General features: G+C 42.0%; 2 protein-coding genes across 5 annotated transcripts in view; both read left to right on the top strand.

Annotated features, from left to right (window-relative positions):
- The window catches only part of HS3ST1 (heparan sulfate-glucosamine 3-sulfotransferase 1), a 64,174-nt gene that overhangs the window by 27,351 nt on the left and 16,496 nt on the right, over positions 1–20,327 (top strand). For 3 of the 4 annotated variants that reach the window (XM_060011795.1, XM_060011794.1, XM_060011796.1), the window contains exon 2: positions 1,248–3,134. The exons of the other annotated variant lie outside the window; for it this stretch is intronic. In XM_060011795.1, coding sequence (XP_059867778.1) covers positions 1,357–2,292 — 936 coding nt within the window. In that variant the 5' untranslated portion in view covers positions 1,248–1,356 and the 3' untranslated portion in view covers positions 2,293–3,134. Of the gene's footprint in view, positions 1–1,247; positions 3,135–20,327 lie in introns of those variants that run through there. 4 annotated transcript variants of the gene reach the window in all.
- LOC132425521 (succinate dehydrogenase [ubiquinone] cytochrome b small subunit, mitochondrial-like) lies at positions 18,635–19,364 on the top strand. Its single transcript, XM_060011792.1, has one exon. The coding sequence runs from the start codon at positions 18,646–18,648 to the stop codon at positions 19,123–19,125; it is 480 nt and encodes a 159-aa protein (XP_059867775.1). The 5' UTR covers positions 18,635–18,645; the 3' UTR covers positions 19,126–19,364.

A 20,327-nucleotide genomic window follows, 5' to 3' on the forward strand; every position in this document is an offset into this window, starting at 1 on the left:
GGACCGTGAATTTTGAAGTGGACTAAATTTTTGTGTCCTTGTGTTTCTATAACTGTCCTGCGTTTCTACCTTACACTGTAGTGTTAAAATGACAATCCACTGAGCAGACTGCAAGACCTGTTCTTTATAAATAGTAAACGTTTGCATGCATGAAGGTTTTTTGCTCTTTCCAATAACCTCGCCTGTTTATCCCTCTAGGCCCACTTCAAACATTTGCTTTACTTGGAAGACATCTCTAATCATTTCAGGCAAAATGAATGAACATAGGCCCTCACAGTACTCTCCCTAAATTATAATCGTAACATATATCGCACTGATGCTTACAGTCCGGTTGTATCAATTAACCTTTGCCAAATTGGTGCTGTAATGCAAACCACCCCAAAACTCACTGGCTTAAAACCACAAGCATGCATTCTCACTCCTGAGGGAGTTGGCTGGGCTGCACACAGGGGGCTGATGGGGCAGCTCTACTGCAGGTGTCTCTCGTCTTCCTCCTGGCACCAGCAGCTGGCTGGCCAGGGCATGTTCTTCTCATGGCAAATAAAAAAAAAAAATCAAATTGCTAGGAAGTACACTCCCCCTACAAGGAGGCTATAGCAAGAATTGGATTCAGGGAAGAGTAAAGAATTGTAGTTAATCATTCAATCTTTCAAACAGGTTCACCTGCCCTGTTAGATCAGGAGCCCCTAGTGGGTTGGAAACAATGCCTGCTTCCATATCGCTTGCCCCTCTGCCTGGGGCGGGCAGCTGGTAGATATTCTCTGATGTTTGCCAAGGTCCAAAAGTCCTTCCCAACCTTTTCCTTTATAGCAGATGTTGGCAAACTATGACTGCAGGCCAAAGCTTGGTCTGGTTTTAGTGCCAACAGAGCAGTAAAAATACAAATGTTTGAAAAAAATTAAAAGAAGAATATTTAATGACCCATGAAAATTATATGAAATTCAAATGTCAGTGTCCATAAATAAAGTTTTATTGGGACACAACCACACCCATTTCTCTGTGTATCATCTATGGGTGCTTTAGAGCAAAATAGCATAGTTGGAGTTGCCATAGAGACTATATGTCCCCAAAAGCCTAAAACATTTACTCTCTTGCCTGTACAGAAACCATTCGCCGCCCCTGCTTCATAGGATAAAGGAACCAAGAAAGCCCCAGGAGGTGAATGTCGTGCCCAAAACGACAGAGTTGTCAGCTTGATTAAGCCCAGTATTTATGTGGGGTTAATACTTCTCCCCTTTGTTTCCTAGTAATCGGAAGCCTGCGACACCCATGTGTCACTGATCTGGAGGCATCCCTCGCGGCAGCGCTTCATGACCCAGCGGCGCCCCGCCCAGTGAAGCCACCGTGGTGTCCAGCATGGCCGCGCTGCTCCTGGGCGCGGTGATGCTGGTGGTCCAGCTCCAGCTAGTGCCTTCCCGCCCCGCTGTGCCCGGGGCCGAGCTGGGCCAGCCGGAGCTTGTGAGGAAAGCGGCGACCTTGCAGGACGAGATCCGGGAAGGCGCGGCCCCCAACGGCTCCGCCCAGCAGCTGCCGCAGACCATTATCATCGGTGTGCGCAAGGGCGGCACTCGCGCGCTACTGGAGATGCTCAGCCTGCATCCCGACGTGGCGGCCGCAGAGAACGAGGTGCACTTCTTCGATTGGGAGGAGCATTACAGCCAAGGCCTGGGCTGGTACCTCAGCCAGATGCCCTTCTCCTCCCCGCACCAGCTCACAGTGGAAAAGACCCCCGCGTACTTCACGTCGCCCAAAGTGCCTGAGCGGGTCCACAGCATGAACCCGTCCATCCGGCTGCTGCTCATCCTGCGGGACCCGTCAGAGCGCGTGCTGTCCGACTACACCCAAGTGTTCTACAACCACATGCAGAAGCACAAGCCCTACCCGTCCATCGAGGAGTTCCTGGTGCGTGATGGCCGGCTCAACGTGGACTACAAGGCTCTCAACCGCAGCCTGTATCACGTGCACATGCAGAACTGGCTTCGCTTCTTCTCGCTGCGCCGCATCCACATCGTGGACGGCGACCGCCTCATCAGGGACCCCTTCCCCGAGATACAAAAGGTCGAGAGGTTCCTGAGGCTTTCGCCACAGATCAATGCCTCGAACTTCTACTTTAACAAAACCAAGGGCTTTTACTGCCTGCGGGACAGCGGCCGGGACCGCTGCTTACACGAGTCCAAAGGCCGGGCGCACCCGCAAGTCGACCCCAAGCTCCTCAATAAACTGCATGAATATTTTCACGAGCCAAATAAGAAATTCTTCGAGCTTGTCGGCAGAACATTTGACTGGCACTGATTTGCGATAAGCTAGGCTCGGAACCTTTCCTATTGTAAGTTCTAGTGTACATCTAGGGGGGAAAGAGAATTTTGAAAGGGCATTTAAGCTATAATTTATTTGTAAAATCCATAAATTACTTCTGTACAGTATTAGATTCACAATTGCCATATATACTAGTTATATTTTTCTACTTGTTAAATTGAGGGCATTTTGTATTGTTTTTCATGGTTGTTAACATGTGTAATATGTCTCTATATGAAGGAACTAAAATATTTCACTGCAAAAAAAAAAAAATTCTGGACACGCTGTCTTTTTTGAATGTAATTAACTTGCCCCCAACTCAAGATAGCTGTCTGTGTTCACTCACTGCACATATTCCTTTATTACTTACTTAAAAAAAAATGTTTTTCATAGCTGTTATACTCCTCTCCCATTCTCTCCCTTCTTCATTACCTTTTAAAAATTTTAATGGCTCGCTGTGGTCATCAGATTTATTTTTTTACTTGCATGGTGAGATTTCTCTTCATTGAGATCCCCTATTATTTTTGGAGGTGATAGTCTCACCCATTCGCAACTAAAGCAAGTACCTGAATGTGGATTTTAACCCCATGTAAACTCCAAGTGGACAAAGAAATTAAGCTGGAGAAGTAGTTACTAACCAGCAAGAGGCTTGCCTCCGAGAGTGCTTGCACTTACTTCTGACTGCAGCAATATGTGAAACTACAATAAAGGGAATTAAACCATTGGTCTTCAGAACGATCTTGGGGCTGTGTACTTTGCCCCAGGTGGCAGTGGGTCTCTGGAAAGCCACTTAGAATAGAAAAGAGGAATTGCAAAACCTATGCATGTCCCCATTTGTAAAAAGCTGACTAAAGTGGTAACTGTTTCCTTGAGTTGGGAGTCTATTAATCTATTTCCTTAAATATAAATATTATACTCCATATACTTTGAGACATAGGTGTATGTATGTTTAAAAATCAACTCTGGAGTCCTGAAGGTGAAAGGAAATTTAAACTCCCAAGGGTTGCAATTGAAAAGAGAAAAGTGCAAAGCAAATGGTGAAAGGTAAAGAATCCCTTGCACCTGCCTTGATAGGCCAGAGGCCCAATTTCAGTTTCACTTCTGCCCCGGACAACTGGGTTGTTAGAAGTGATAGAATAAGCCCTTCTGTGCCTCAGTTTTCTCATGCGTTCTTCATTCAGTCAGCCTTTTACAGAATTAAATAAATTGGATATTTTTTCTTATTATGAATGAAATAGACATTATATATAGGAACTCATTGAAATTCCCCCCAAGCAACCCCAGGAAGAAGGAATTATTACAGCAAGTTCAAAGAGGAAGAAATAGGCATGAAGAAGATAAGGAACTCGCGCAAGTTCACACTGGCTATAAGCCAGAGCTCAGAGTCCACTTAAAGCCAAAGCACAGGGTTTTTGGGTTGGTTTTTTTTTTTTTTTCCTACACAATTTTTTCTAAATTCAAATGGAAAGGCCCAGGCTCAGAGACAGTTCTTCCTGACATATTCCTTCCCTGGTGCCAAATGTCTTCCACCCCAAGAGGTGAGCCTGAGTCAGAGGAAGAGGGCAAGAATGAGCCTGAAGTTCTCTCAGCAGTGCTATCAGGGAAATGAGCCACCTTGGTTGTGCTTTGCAGCTGCACCCTGGCTTGACCTTAGCATGGCCCATGCCCCAGCCTGGGCCTTGCACAGACAGCAGAGAATGTCATCTCTCCTCCTTTATTAAGGTTGTCATTAAACAAACAACTCCCCAGAGGGTGTGGCAGAAATATAGCAGGTTTCCTGTTGACATGGTACTTGGCCATTTGCGGAGTGTTTCTCTCTGTAGCACATCATTGGATCTTACTTTTATCACACTCATTCAAGACTGAAAAAGTGAGAGGCTGGGCTTCCCTGGTGGTGCAGTGGTTGAGAGTCCGCCTGCCGATGCAGGGGACACAGGTTTGCGCCCCAATCTAGGAAGATCCCACATGCCACGGAGCGGCTAGGCCCGTGAGCCATGGCCGCTGAGCCTGCACGTCCGGAGCCTGTGCTCCGCAACGGGAGAGGCCATAACAGTGAGAGGCCCGCGTACCACAAAAAAAAAAAAGAGAGAGACCAACAAAGGTGAAATTGAGTTATCAAGTTCGCCCAGGAATTGGCTGACAGAGTGGAGACTCCAGGGTGTGTTTTCTGACTCCTAAGAGGGTGCTCTTTGCAAAATACTTATGCATGTCTGTTCCCTGATAAGGATGGTGTGCGTAAAGCCTGCACTGTTGGGACAAAAGGTGGTGGGTGGGGCTGGAGGAGGGGAAGACCAAGCACTGGAGACACATCTAGCTGCTGCGGCTCACACAGCTGATGGTAGGGGATGATCCAGTTTAAAATGATCAGAAGGTATAAATTCAATAATTGTTGGTTTGGAGGTATGAGTCTTGACTAAAAATGCATTCATGGGGTCCACCATGGGCAAGGGGTCACGGGTCAGATGAATATTTCTATTCATCTATTTATGGTACAACCCGAGCCAGCCATTTGGAAGAGATAAGCAGTAGGAGCCTGTCGCTCCAGACCTAGCCCAAGCACTTAGATCTCATCTGAGCTCTGTCAAATTCAGAGGAGATCCTGCAGTAGACCACCTGCACAGAGAGACAAATGCAATGACTCAGGAGCCAGATGGGCACCTGACCCCTCTCCAAACACACCTAATACTAAGTCTGTTAACAAAGAGAGAGATGCTGAGGGAGTGAGGTTGCTGCCTGGACTGATCCAGGCTCAGGGGCAGCCTGGGGGCCTCTGGATGACAGCCTCCCAGAGGTGGCTGAGGGCAGTTGAGCAGGGCCTCAGCTATTATATTTGGAATAGTCACTTCACTTGATGCTTCTGAGTCAGGACAGCCCCCTCCCATCCTCCAGGAACTGGATAGTGCTGAAACCCTGGTAACACTTTGGTTATCAGCTCACAGCCTGAAAATTTGCCATTTTAGCAAAAATGATTATGTGCCTCTGAGCAGAGTGCCTTGCCCTTTCTATCCTGGGAGGCTGTACTCAGCAGAAGGGAGGTGTGAAGCAGAAGAGGCCATTGCTCGGGGTGCCTGCTGAGCAATGAGGTGGAATCAGAGATCACTGCCAAGAGTTCAGGTATTCATTAAAATTGTATTTTTCTTTCGAGCCCCTACTATGTGCTTAGCATGGTATTAAGATCTCAGGAGTAGGAAAATGTTAATGCAAGAACGAATAGACATTAACTGTTCTGTGTTTAAATTAAAAACGACAACAGCAATATGGAAGGGCTAGGAAGGCTGTTCTGTGTTTAAATTAAAAACAAAACAAAACAAACAAAAAGACACACATGGAAAGGATGGAAAGGCTAGAAAGGCAGGTAGTATTAACTGTGTGTAGACTGACCAGTGCAGTCATTCTCATTGAATTCAAGAACATCCCTGGGAGAAATCAACTAGCCCTGTGATAGAGAGGACTAAACTGGGCATAAGAAATGGACCTGCACTCATTGTTTTAGAATAAATAGAGGAATACTACTCACGGTAGGGGGATGGTTGCCCCAGCGATGGGGAATGTTGGAATTAAGGATCATACACAGAAAGTGAGAGATGACAGAGACATGTTTCATTACTCAGGAGTAGCAAGAGATGGGAAATCTTCCCGAAGGCTGCACGGCCAAGCTGTGAACCAGATCACTTACCTTGTGGGCCACAGGACCCTGTTCTTTCCACAGGAAGTCTTGGTGAAATTGCCATAGAGCTGGAGTACAGGAGGCAAAGGACATAACCAGAACAGGGCATTCTGAACAAGGGCAGCTTGAGGAATCACAACAGTGGTGATAAAGAGGGGGAAGGAAGTAGAGAGATGCAGGCAAGAGACTGTCTACTGGTCATGGGAGTGAGTTAAGCACACTGGGAACTCACTCTGTGGCCTTGACATCTGCTTTCCAAGTGGTGGAAGCTTGCTTAGAAGGCACCCATGTGTCTCTGTCTCCTGTGCAGGTGTATCTATCATATAAAAATAACTACCATTTTTTGCATACCTGCTATGTGCTTGGCATTTGAAATAGGTTGCTTCTAATCCATGTGACAATTCTGAGAAGCAGGAAATGGCATAGTACTAATTGTACAAAGGAGGAAACTCAAACTCAGACACTAAAGGGCTTGCTCACGATGCCAGAGCCATTGATTGCCACAACTGGAATTTAGGGTCTAGTGTCCACGCTCTGCTGCTTTGCAGTCTATGCAATTGTGGGACAGGGGAGGAAGAAATAAAGCATAGGCATCTGTCTATTAGGCAGAGCCTGGAAGAATGATGGGCATCCAGAATGCCAGGATGCACAGAGAGAGTTATATCAGATCACCTTCAAGCCAGGAGTGGCTGGGACCTGATACAAGGGACACATGATAAAGCATGTCCCTTACCGGCAGATATTCATTTAGAAAGTCTAAGCTTGAGCTAGAGACCAAAGCAACACAATGGAGCTCTCCAAATGGCAAGCAAGGGGTGAGGACCAAAGCTACAGACTGTCCCTGATTGAGATGCTTGACTGAAGTAATTTGATGTAAGAAATGGCCTTGGTTCTTCAGTTCACCCTGATATCAATATCTTTACTCCATTTTCCTCAAGTTTCCCAGTTAGGTGACCTGAGAGAAAAATCAAGTAGAGCCAGGAGACCTGGATGTGAATCCCACCTCTACCAGTTTTTAGGTTCAAATTCTCAGAAGCTCGATTTCTTTCTCAATGTAAATGCGCTTAACTCTGTTTGGGGGAGAATTCAATGAGATAAGTAAAAGCTGTAAAATCTGTGGGTATGTGGCTTAGTGGTTAAGAGCATTTAGAACTTTGGGAAGTAGACCAAAACTGGTTTTGAAACAGTCAGCAGACATGCACTGCCTTGGTTGCTCCATCCATTTCCCAGCTTCGGGACTGTAACCTTTGCTGTTGGTGCACCATCCAGAGCCCATTTACCAGGGAAGTGTCCCCATTCCCCACCATCAGAAGAGTTGGCTACTAAAAGCTCACCCTGTACTGTGTTCTGGAGCATTTCTCTCAGTTGTCAGCTGCTGCCTTCCCTGGAGGTACCTGGGAAGTTATGCCCACCCTTCTTTTCTACTCTCCTTGGGGTTGCCTGTGAGTAACACTTGATTGATGTGGGATGTGGAGTGGTGTCTTAGGGAAGCAGCCCAGATTCCTGGTCTCTGGGCAGGGCAACCTCTATGGTACAACTTATGCTCCAGAACTCCTCCTGGGATCAGGCTGAGGCTAGACTTCTGAAACCACACTTTTGCTTAGTTTCTTCTACTTTATCCTGTGCCCCTTGTTACCCATTTCTTCTGTAATCCCATTCTTAGTAAATGACTTACCCAAGAATACAGGAATCCCCATCTCATGTTTGCCTCTAGGGCATACAATCTAAGATAGTAAACTTGCATACATGTCTTATTCTCTCTATATTTCATATGAGTAATATGACCAGCCCACAGGGTTATTATAATTTTTCCAGTTAAATAACAGACAATAAGGAATGAGTCTGTCTTATCCTCTGACACATAAAAGAGCTAAATACAATAATAGACACGATTGTTACCAAGTATAATAGTTGTCTCTTCTTTGGCTTATCAGACTATCAACATAGTGTTCATGCATCAACATCAAACTTTAACTTCATGAAAGATTTCTGGTTCTCACAAATATAAGGGCATCACGCTATCTTATGTTACAGGATATCGTATCTCTATTGTTTGATAAGTATTTCATTTCGAGCTTGTGCATGAATGTTTTCTGCTCTTGGTTGCAACAACTTGGCACCTAGCACAGTGCCTGGCACATGGTAGACAGAAAGTACTTGTTTGTGGATTGAATTGTAATTCTAGCCCAGTTGTCAATCTGATGTGAAAATCCCCTCTACTATATCCCAGCTTCATGATCTGACCTCCTGGGAACACCTTCTGTGGGCCAGGCACTGCTAGCACTTCACAATATACTGCTTTATTTAATCCTTAGAAAACCCTAGGGAAATAATCAATCCAAGCTCATTGTTTTTTCCTTACCATCATATCCCCAGCAAATAGAACAATGCTTGACATAGGAGTTGCAAATATTTATTAACTAAATGAATCATTCTAATGCCCAAGCTCTCTCCACTACGCAGTACTATACAACCACACTTCCTGAATATAGCACTAGTGGAGAATCCAGTATTCTCTAAGGCAACCCATTACATCTCCAAATTGGCTACTAAAATTCACACTTCCTGTAACTAAATCTCTATTCCCGTAGCTTCCTCCAATAGAAATGAGTTTACCACAGGGCGTCATGGAGAACAAGTCTCGTTCCACTTTTCCGTATTGGCACACTGGATGAAACACTGGCCTTGGGTTCTGAAGTCCTGAACTTAGAGATTTTTCATAGCTATGTGACCTTGGGCAATTTCCCTAGCTTCTCTGAAATTCTGGTAACTTTCTGCGAAACAGGATAAATCATGCCTTCTTCACAGAGGTTCTGTGAGTATTGCATGGTTAGTGACCAATGTATAAATATAGGAGATCATAATTCTATAAAAATTAATCTAATATTGAAAAGTAATTCAGATCTTATGACTGGTGTCATCCCTTATAGAGGCTAATGGGATAATTACTGAGTATTAATGAAAGCTGGGTGTGTATTATCTCACTTTATCTTTAGGTCAACCTCTGAGACAGATATCACTATTAACTTCATTCTATGGATGGGGAATCCAAAGCACAGAGATATTAAGTAATTTTCCCAAAGTCACATAGCTAGTAAATAGCAGTGTCAGATCTGTTCCCTGGGCTGTCTGTCTTCATGGCTAGCATACTTAACCTCCTGGCTACCCTACCTTTCAGTGCAAAAGAGAACCCTTTCTCCAACATATCTGCCCATGAAAAGAGCTAGAGCACAAAGAAGAAAAGAATAGAGATTAGGAACTTAAGATAAAAATCAGCAAAAAGACATAGTAGGCAGAATTCAAGAATGTCTTCCCAAGATTTCTAGCCCCTGGTGTACACACTCCATGTAATCTTCTCCTCTTCAATGTGAGCAGGACTTGTAAATAAGATGGGATGTTTACCCTCTTGATAAGGTTATATTAATGGGATAATGGATAAGGATAATTAATAAGGATAATGGGATGTGACCTATTAGGTTATCTAAGACTCCAACTTAGCAGACTGGGGAGGGAGAGAGATTCTCCTACTAGTTTTGAAGAAGTTACCTGCTATGTGAGAGGGCTAGCAAGGGATTGCAGTGGCCAGCAATACTGAAAGTGTCCCTTAGCCAGCAACCAGCAAGGAAACAAAAGCTGTAGTCCTACAGTTGCAAAGTGTTCCAGCAAGCTGTGAGCTTGGAAGAGGGCCCCAAGTTCCAGATGAAAACACTTCTGGCTGAGACCTTGACTGTTGCCCAGTGAGGGCCTGCTTGGACTCCTGTTTTATGGAAACTGAGATAGTAGAAGTATGTTGGTTTAAGCTGCTGAGTTTGTAGTAATTTTTTATGTAATAGGAAACTAATACAAAGACTTAAATCTACTTTTTAGCCATCTTCTCAGTTTATACTCACTTTTCTATACTCTCTCTTGAAAACAAACAAAATGCATGACTTTTTGCTACCCAAGGAATACATGTCCATTATACGAAAATCAGCTTCTTCAAGTAAGATTATTCAGAAATAATCACTGTCAACATTTTGATTTGTATAGTTTCAGATTTTTCCAACACATGAATGTGTGTGTGTGTATTAAAAAATAAATTACATCTTTTTGATAACTCAGCAACCTGAGAGTAAACATCAGCTGATACCTATCCATTGATAGAGTTGAAATGGATCTTAGAAGTCATTTAAGCTAATCTTCTTGTTTTATGGAAGAAGGAGGTGAGGTTTGGAGGAGTCAAGTCACTATTCATGCTGAATCTATATGAGAACTCAGAGCTACTTCCTAATACCTTCCACACTGTATGTTTGATGTCTAATCACTTGTTTAACTCCCCACCAGACAGTTTGCTCCCCAGGTGAAGGCCTGCACTTCCTATGAAACCAGTGCCTCACAGTGTTTTGCAGGAAGCTGATATCTAGGTGAGAGTGGCTGATTAAAGTTTTCATTTAGCAGTGCTTTTAGTGCAATGGGAAAAACAATAAAAGCTACATAGACATGGTATTACAGTTACCTGTGGCTGTGTAGGAAACTACTCTAAAACTCAGTGGCCTAATGCAACAATTTATTATCACTCACAGTTCTGTGGGTGGCCAGTTCTTCTTTGGGTGCTCACCCAGTTGTAGTCAGATGGTGGCTAGGACTGAAGTTGCCTGAAGGCTGGACTGTGTTGGAGGTCCAAGATGGCTTCTTTCATTACATGTTTGATGCCTCAGCTGGAATGACTAAAATGCCTGGGTGCTGGCTGGGCATCCTCCCCCCACCCACACACACACCAGGTGGCCAACTTGGGCTTCCTTATAGCATGATAGACTTAAGGTCATTGGTGGAATGTTTTATATGGTACCTGACTTTCCCATGAGAGTGATTGTTCTAGAAGAACAAAGTAAAAGTTGCAAGTGTTACATAATGAAACTACTGCTACATTGTGTTGTTCCAATGGGGCCAGCCCAGATTCTGTAGGAAAGTACTACATAAGGAGCTGAATAACAGGAGGTGTAGTTCACTGGGGGGACTGGCTCTCATGCTTGTTTGTTCCTTGACAATAAAATGGACAGAACACCTACTTAATGGATTTTTGGTCATATTTAAAAGGGAGATTAATATAGGTATGAGCTTTCATGAACCTTAGAGTCCATTATACAAATGTAAGCTATCATTATTATAAGTCCTTGGGCCTACTATGTAATTTCAGCAATTTTGACCTAAAGCATTTGCCTATTTTCAGTCCAATCTTTTGATCACATGTGATGGTGTTAAGTGATTTTGCATGAATCATTTGTTCCATGTTGCTTATACTGTATTTTTATTATAGCCCAATGAAACCACATGAGAAAAAGATATACTTAGAACAAATTGTGGACTCTGGTCAGCAGGGAAAATTTTGTCCTCTAATGTAGGCAAACCTACAGAACATCTTAGAAAATCTGTCAAACACAAAAGAAAGTTGCTGGAAAAAAAAAAAGAAAGAAAGTTGCTGAGACATTTAACACTGCATATTAGAAACTGTGTATAACATTCAGAAAAGAATGCATGGCAGAGTCCATTTCTACTTTCTTTAATTTGGAAGTTCTATTTTTAGTAACAATTTACATTTTCCACACAATTAAGGACTCCACCTCAGCTGTGATTTACAATTTTTTCCACTCTGTCTGTTTACCTGCTTCCCAGTAAGAAAACTAGGTTTTAAATCTTGACTTTAGTTGTGAATAATGCTAGACAAATTTGATTAGCTATTTTAGAGGCTCAGTTTGCTCATATGTTAAATGGGAATAAGATTTTATTTAGGGAATTCTTAAGTAAAAGGCCAAGAGCACAGTCTTTTATTTACTTGTCTTAAAGGCCAAGAGCACAGCCAGGTGCATAGTAGGCATTCAACACATTCATTGTTCTTTTAACGAATGTTTTTTTTTAATTTATTTTATTTTATTATTTTTTATTTATTTATTTTTTATGTGGTACACAGGCCTCTCACTGTTGTGGCCTCTCCCGTTGCGGAGCACAGGCTCCGGACGTGCAGGCTCAGCGGCCATGGCTCATGGGTACAGCCGCTCCGCGGCATGTGGGATCTTCCCGGACCGGGGCACGAACCCGTGTCCCCTGCACCGGCAGGTGGACTCTCAACCACTGCACCACCAGGGAAGCCCCATTGTTCTTTTAATACCCTCTTTGTGGACCCCTCCAAAAGGTCTGCGATAAAGAACTGGCTTTTGGAATAGAACAGCCCTTAGGGTATCACTGCTCATTATGAACATCAAGGGCAACACATCCAAAATCAGTGAGATCTTGTTGTGCCTCTAAACATAAACATTCACATAAATCCAGGCCATTGACAAGCAAACACAGCTTTTGAGATGATTATCTGAATAATAAAAGTCTATTTGTTTTCCTGAAATATTCAAATAATGAAGAAGATAAGTTTGAATGGCCTCTTTGTTCCTTTCTTTTCTATACATGACAGATGCAGATTAAAGGTAATTTAGAAAGAAAATATAGTCCACTAAATAGTTTGTAAATTTACCTGTTTTGATAAAGAAGGCTCCTAACTATTTGCCAAGGACATAAAATGACTGTTTTTCAATTAACTGTCATTTCTCTCATCTGTACCAAAATCATTCCTTTAAAATCCAGTTTCTCCCATCTCCCAATGTACAGTGTCCTGCTTAGTTCCCCCCCTCCCCCCTGACCCAGGGGGTATGGCAAATTTGGAAAGGAAACTGGAAAGGGTTTTAAATTTCAAGGGATATTTTAGCCATGACCATCTATTTATTAAAGTCCAGTCTTACTCTCATTCACAATCACCAAATGGTAGAAACAACTCAAGTGTCCATAAACAGATTACTGGATAAATGAATGTGGTCTATCCATACAATGAAAATTTATTCAGCCATGGAAACAAATGAATCCTGATGAATGCTACAACATGGATGAACCTTGAAAGCTTTATGCTGACTGAAATAAACCAGACACAGAAGAACAAATATTGTATGATTCCAATTATATGAAATAACTAGAATGGCCAAATTCAGAGAGACAGAAAGTAAATTAGAGGTGATCAGGGGCTGAAGAGAGAGGGGGAAATGAAGAATTGTTATTTAATAAACATAAAATTTCCAATGGGGTAATGACGAAGTTTTGGAAATAGACAGTGGTGGCTGATGTACATTTTGAATTTAATTAAAGCTCCTGAATTGTATACTTAAGATGGTTAAAATTTATGTTTTGTTATATTTCTTACCATATATATATATATATATATATATATACAGATATAGATAGATATAGATATAGATACATATAGAAAAGGACACAAATCCAACCTTAGGTTCTATATTAACTTTTTACTTAATTGCAAGCAAGTCAGCTATGTTCCTAATTCATCTGCAGTTTATGCAGAAGGACCTTCATAAAATGTTAACTTCACGCGTCACCAACAATTGCATGACAATTCTAGTTTCCAATTACTGCATTATTTATCAGTTTATAGATGGAAAATAAACATGATACTTAATGTAAAGCAGACCTAATTACCCCCACTTTTCATGTACCTAACTTATGACTTATCTTCAGACAAAATAAACTATTTATAGTTCTAATTTAAGCTACTGTACACAGTTTTCAATTCCTCCCATCCTGAGAAGTACATTACTGCCTCTAAAATGTATTGTTCCCATCCTGAGAAGTACATTACTGCCTCTCTAAATTGTATTGTTCCCAATCTACCTGTGAAATGTTCAACATCACAAACTTGGGGTCTCAGCATCATCAGTCAGGTCTTTCCAGAGTGAAAATTAGCCCATGACTCTGTCAGCTCTGTTTGACAAAAATTTCCCATCATGAGTTGAGCCTAACTGACCAAACAGTTGGAAATAAATGATAAAAAAAAAAAAAGCTCCTTAGCAAGCAAAAGCAGATGATGTATGTAATCAGAGTGTCTGCCTTGTATAGGAACGGGTTGTTCACCTACATGTGGATTTAGGTCAAGCCAGAAGACCCATCAAGGTGCTTATATTTGCTTCCTATGGAAGCTATAACAAATTAGTGTAAACTTAATTAATTGTTTAAGACAATGTGTATTTATTATCTCAAAGTTCTGGAACTCAGAAGTCCAAAATCAGTCTCAGTGAGCTAGAATCAAACTGTGGTCAAGGACCCATTCCTTCTGAAGGTTTGAGGGGAAAATCCATTTAATTTTCTTTTCTAGCTTGTAGAGACTGACCTCATTCCCTGACGAGCAGGCCCATATCACCTCACCTTTTATTCAGGTGATCTCTGCTTCCTTCTTACAAGGGTCCTTGTGATGACATTGGGTCCACCCAGATAATGGGTCCACCCAGATAACCCAGGATAATCTCCTCATCTCAAGATTTTTAACTTAATCACATCCACAAAGTCACTTTGCTGTGGAAGGTGACATAGTCACAGACTCTGGAGGATTAGGGTGTGGACAACGTTGGGGGTCATTATTCAGCTTACCACAGGGCTCTAGAGGTCTGTCATAGAACTGATCATTACTGGAGATGATATACATTTATTTGTAGGTTAAATATATATATTTTACTCATCTCTCTTATTTCAGTTTTCTTGTGCCAAATGTAATTTGTTCAGTTATTCCATGGATATTAACTGAGCATCTAGTGGGCCAGGCACTGTTCACAGGACAGGGAATGCCACAGTAGATAAAAAGTAAAGTTTCTTCCATCATGAAGCTTTCTTTTGGTGTTGGTTTACCGCCCTCCCCTGCTAGAATCTCAGCGCCATGAGAGTAGGGACTTTGCATCTTTTGTTTATTCCTGAACCCTCAGAGCCAGAACAGTGCCTGAGCCCTACTGTTAACACTTAGTGAATGAATGAACAAATGATCTTTCAAATCTGTCACATAGAAATTTACCCCAGGGAGAAAAGGGGGACAAATTTTGAAGATCTCTCACAGGTAGAGAATGAAGGGATGGAATGCATCTCATACTTCACCCTCATGATTTCCTGTGGTCTGTGTTTGTCCCTATGGTCAGCTGTGGAAAGTGGGAATCAGAGACATCCAATCACTTCCTCAATGACACACAGCTAGACTGGAACAGAGTCTATTTGACCCCCAGTTCCATGCTCTATATACTGTATCTGTTCAGAGCAGCACAAGCTTACTGATTAGTGACTAGAAGAAGAGTGAAGGATTGGCAAAGACCTCAGTTACACACACAGTTTCTCTACACTCTACCACCATACATTCTAGGTAAAGTAGATGTCTAAAGAGCTAAGGTTTAGATACATGAAAGTATAAGTCACCTCAGTGTTTATGAAAGAAAGAGAAAAAGAAGAAGAAGAAGGAGGAGGAGGAAGGTAGGGAAGAGATGGAGGAGGTGGAAGAAGAGAAGGAAGAACAAAGAGAGTAACAAAGTAGGGCTTTTAATTGACTATTTGCTCACATCGGTATTTCACCCTGGCCTACAATTCTGCACTTGATGTTGTTTACCATCCTAAAGGGATTTCTCAATAGTTTCTTGTGCAGGATTCCTACACACTCCTCAGTAGAGAGCCAAGATTCTCCTCCCAGCTGGGCGCCTCCCTCCCATTCACTGCAGTCCCATGATGCTTGTCCAGAGCCCAGCTCCTCTGGCGGGTGGCCAGGAGCTCAAACAAGCGCTGTTCTCCGAGCATAAAAATAAAGTACCATTATACAAATGGGAGGCTGGATTCTGCAATTCAAATTTGGGCCAGAAAATCACCTCTTACCTAAGCTGTTGTTTATCTAGGCAACAGGGGACTGTGGAAATTGCTGTACAAAATTTCAGTTCATCCATTCACTGGTTCTGTGGTTTTAGATACATATCTTCATCTCTCTGAGCCTCAGATTTCCTTCTTTGCAAAAGGTCATAGAACTAGATGATCTTTATGTTCCTGATAAGTTCTAGAATGCTATAATTTCTCCTAGGTAAGAAAAAGAAGAAAGGGTTGTCTTCTCACCCTCCCTTCCTTCCTTCATTTCCCTTTCTTTCTTTTTCCTTTTTCTGTCTTTTCTTCTTCTTCTTTGTGCCAAGATTTTAAGTAACAGGCTGCTCTGGCTGAAATTAGTACCTTAAATTTTTGAAATTGTCCTGGGTAGAAGCCAGAAAAATAATCACTTAAAAGCCATAACCATTTTGTTATGCTCTTAGAGGAGGAAACTGGAGGACAACTTTGTTGCCTCTGTCCTGAGAGCATCTGTTTACAAATCTTATTTCTTGAAAAGTCACCCCTCCATCCTAATAGGATTTAGAGACAGGATTTCAGCATGGGTTTAGAAATGCAAATCCATTTTCTATTTCACATGTTATCTTGGTCAGTCACTGGTGAGGTGTGAGTGGCTAAGTTAGGCTGTCTTGGTCTAGAGTTGGAGCCTGGCAAGGGACTAGTGAGAGGAAATGGATTTAGAATGTTCTGCAAACCATACCTTATCATTGGAGAGATGGAGGTGGTGTTTGAAAGTTTGTTTTCTGAGACTTGCGTGCAGGAGAGGAGACATGGAAGAGGGTAGATGAAGGAGTTGATTTTATGGGAGATTATTTGGAATTCTGGGTGGAGCAAGGTTTTCTTAGGATCCAGTGAAAACGTGACTCTGAATGGGGGGGGAGGCCAGTGTCCACATCCCAGCCCTTTCCTCCCCAGCCATACAGACAGTGGGTGTCAAGCCCTTGAGATTCAGGGGTGTCGTTATTGTAGAAACCTTACATTATATGATACAACCTAAGCTTAACCAGACAAACAACCCACCAGGCTGTGGTAACTAGTTGATAACTGTGAGTGTATGATATACTCCTTTTGGGGATCCAATAAAGAATTGGAAGATGCTGATGAGAGGAAATGAGACCCTGTAATCAAGTCAGTAGTGTTCATGACACCATGGTTTTAGATTGCATGTAAATGAGATCTTGCTTGGATTCAGCATTAATGTCTTTGGTATATTCTGTCCCCTTGAACCTTGACAATGATTCCTTAGAGGAGAGGACACTGAAACTGGGGTTTGAGCCAGGACTGTCTCACCCTGCAGCCAACTGTCCCCATCATACAGCACTAAGTCTGTCTTCCCTTTTGCTCTGCTCTCATCCCTGTCCTGCACATGCATCATTTTAAAGTGTGCATAATCATATCACATTATGTATTTTACTATCACTACACTAGAGACAATGGATCTTTCCTGTTGAAGACCTTGACATATTCATAGTGTAAAAAAAAAGACAACAGCAGCTAATGTTTGAAATACTTCATGCTTGGTTCCTCTTCCTATGAAACATGCTTGGGGTTTGAAAACCCTTAAGCTCTTGTTCCAACACCATGGGGGCAGATAGAATTGGGAAGCTTTCAAATGTAAAGGAATTTGTTGTTTCCTTGGCAATGTCATAATTCAAATGACTTCAGGTTTTCAAATGTCACAATTGTGATATACTATAGACAGTCATTAATAAACACGAATGTGTTTTTGAGGTTTAGATAAAAGTCAGTAAATAAAGGGATGGGAACCTCTATGCAGAAAGCAAGTGGATGGTGTTGGGAGCTCCATTTCTGTAGCTGGCTGGCATTTGCATGGAGTTCAAGTTATCTATGTTGACTGTGATCTTTGGAGGGGTATTAATTATTTCCCACTCACAAACCTTGATGGCTGCCCATTGATGGCAGGTAAGCTTGCTTTTTGCTTTTTAAATGTGGCATTTAAAGCCTTTTGCAAGATTGGTCCACCTTTACCTTCTTGTCTTCTTTCTCTACCTGTCTACTTTCTTGGCCACATTTTAAGACACAAGAGTACCAGACACCCTAGCCTAGATTCCCAAACACGCCACAATTTTTCATGCCTCTATGCCTTGTTCAAAACATGTTCCTCCCTTTGCTACCCAGCAGTGGCCTCCATGGCTTTCAGAGCCCTGCTAATATGTCACCTCTTGGATTTAACTTTCCCTGGTCCTCACTGGTGGAAGGACTTAGCACCTCCATGGCATCCTCAAAGCACTTTCTAAGAATATCGTCTGTGGGGCAGGCCTGACCATTCAGTGTCATGGTCAGTTCTGGGCCCAAGTCCCTGACCAGGTACAAAGTCCATCAATATTCCTGTGTCACCTTGTCTCCATTGCACCTCACACAGCAATGACCTCATAGCAGAAGTGCTAAAAAAAGGTTTGGTGAAAGAATATCTGAATAGTTAATAGATAGTTCATAGATACTGATGTTCTTCTACCTGCCTTCATTTAATATTTTCTTTCTCCACTTTGAGAGAAGGACCTGCTTTTGAAACCATGGGCATCCCAAGCCCACAATGGGCTACACTTCAAAACTTGATACCCTGAACCTCTGGGTCAGTAACCATTTGTGTAAGTGAACAAGCATTAGCCAAAACCACAAACAGCACCAGAGAGGGAGGAATTAGAATATTAGCAAACCATGCATTGATAACCACCAGCCAGCTGGACATTCTCCTTCTGGGGCTCCTATGCTATTTGTTCTCTTCATTTTGAAAAGTGAGAAACTGAGGGGCTGTGTAGCCAAATTTAAGAAATGTATATGTAGAGTAAGGAGACTTTCTATCAAGGTCCACCTATAATTCCAGGAGCAGGAGGGAAAAATGTATACTCCCTAGAGGTAAAATACTTACTAAACAAAGATATAGATAATTGCTCCAACACTCCAGGGATAATTTTTAAATTAATTGTAATAAAAGTAGAGCCTTCCCGAGCGACATGGCGACTCTCTGGAGGCTGAGTGTCCTCTGCGGTGCCGGAGGTGGGCGAGCTCTCTTCCTCCGAACCCCAGTGGTCAGACCGGCTCATGTCTCAGCATTTCTCCAGGACCGATCAACCCCAGGATGGTGTGGAATACAGCACATTCACCTGTCACCCAGCCACCATTCTGGTTCCAAGGCTGCGTCTCTCCACTGGACTGGTGAGAGGGTTGTCAGCGTTTTGCTCCTGGGCCTAATTCCAGCTGCTTATTTGAATCCTTGCTCTGCGGTGGACTACTCTCTGGCTGCAACCCTCACTCTTCATAGTCACTGGGGCATTGGACAAGTTGTTACTGACTATGTTCGAGGGGCTGCGTTGCAGAAAGCTGCCAAGGCAGGCTTTTTGGTGCTCTCGGCGTTCACCTTTGCTGGGCTTTGTTATTTCAACTATCATGATGTGGGCATCTGCAAAGTTGTGGCTATGCTGTGGAAGCTCTGACCCTTTAGACTTAACACCTTGAGAATTGATTGTACACCTGCTTGCCTCTGCTATGTTATGCCATTTCAACTCACAATAAGAAGGAAATAACAGATTAGTCCGCTGGTAAACCTCTTCTCCTAATCAGCCAGTTATGTTTAGAGTTTAATCTTTGAAGGAAGATTTGAGAGAAATTGTATCCAAGAAGTTGTGAGACTGAGTTTTGTATTCTGGAGAGTTAATGGGGTGTCTCACAGCTTCTCAGAAGACTCACAGTATAAACATTATATATGATCCTTTGCCTGTTAATTTATCAGACTCTTAAAGGGAATTCAGCTTTATTACTCTCAATATTTGATCAAACTTCTATATTTGTCTTAGGATGATGGAGAAAGGGAATGACTGTTAATTCATAAGTAAAGACTTTGCAGAAAATTAGGCAGTGTTTCGTTTTTGTAAACATCCCCCCCCCTCTTTTCAGTCGATACCAGTTACTGATGGTTACGTGTCCTAGGGAGATTTGAAAATTAGAAATGCTTATATTTCACATTACTGATTTCTAGATCCTAGGAAGAAGAACCTGGATAGTTTCTGAATATAGAGAAGTTTCATGTAGGGAGGAGGTCCCTTTATAGACGTTTCAAATTGTTACAGGTTCTAAATGGAGACTTAATCCTCAAATGTGTTTATTTTACTCGTCCTAAAATAATCTGTTCACAAACATAAAATTGTAAGTAATAAGTTGTTGTTTTCCCACCGTGGGAATCTCTAATGTGAAAATGTATTCTATGAAGGTAAAGTTTTTTTAAAAATAAAAATGCTGTATAATAAAAAAAAAAAAAGTAAATGACAATTTCACCCACCAAATTATTAAATATTTAAATATATATGTGCATATATAATTTACATGTGTGTAATATTTAACACTGATAAAGATCTATGGATAGATTAGGACATGCTCATATAATCTCAAGTTCAAATGGTGAAAACATTCCAGAAAGCAACTGAACAATATATATCAAGGTCCTTAATAATGAGTAGAGTCCTCTGCTCACTAATTCTGCTGCAATAAATCTCTGTTAAGAAAATAGCAATACCTGAAGCAAAGACTTATGAACAAAGATTGCATTGAAGTGATATTGTAATACAGATATTGTAAAAGTTATATTGAAAGCGACTGAGTGTATCTATTAAGACACACATGTGCTATATATCAATCTAAA

Source organism: Delphinus delphis, chromosome 5 (genome assembly GCF_949987515.2).
Source record: "Delphinus delphis chromosome 5, mDelDel1.2, whole genome shotgun sequence".
Taxonomy (NCBI): Eukaryota; Metazoa; Chordata; class Mammalia; order Artiodactyla; family Delphinidae; genus Delphinus; species Delphinus delphis.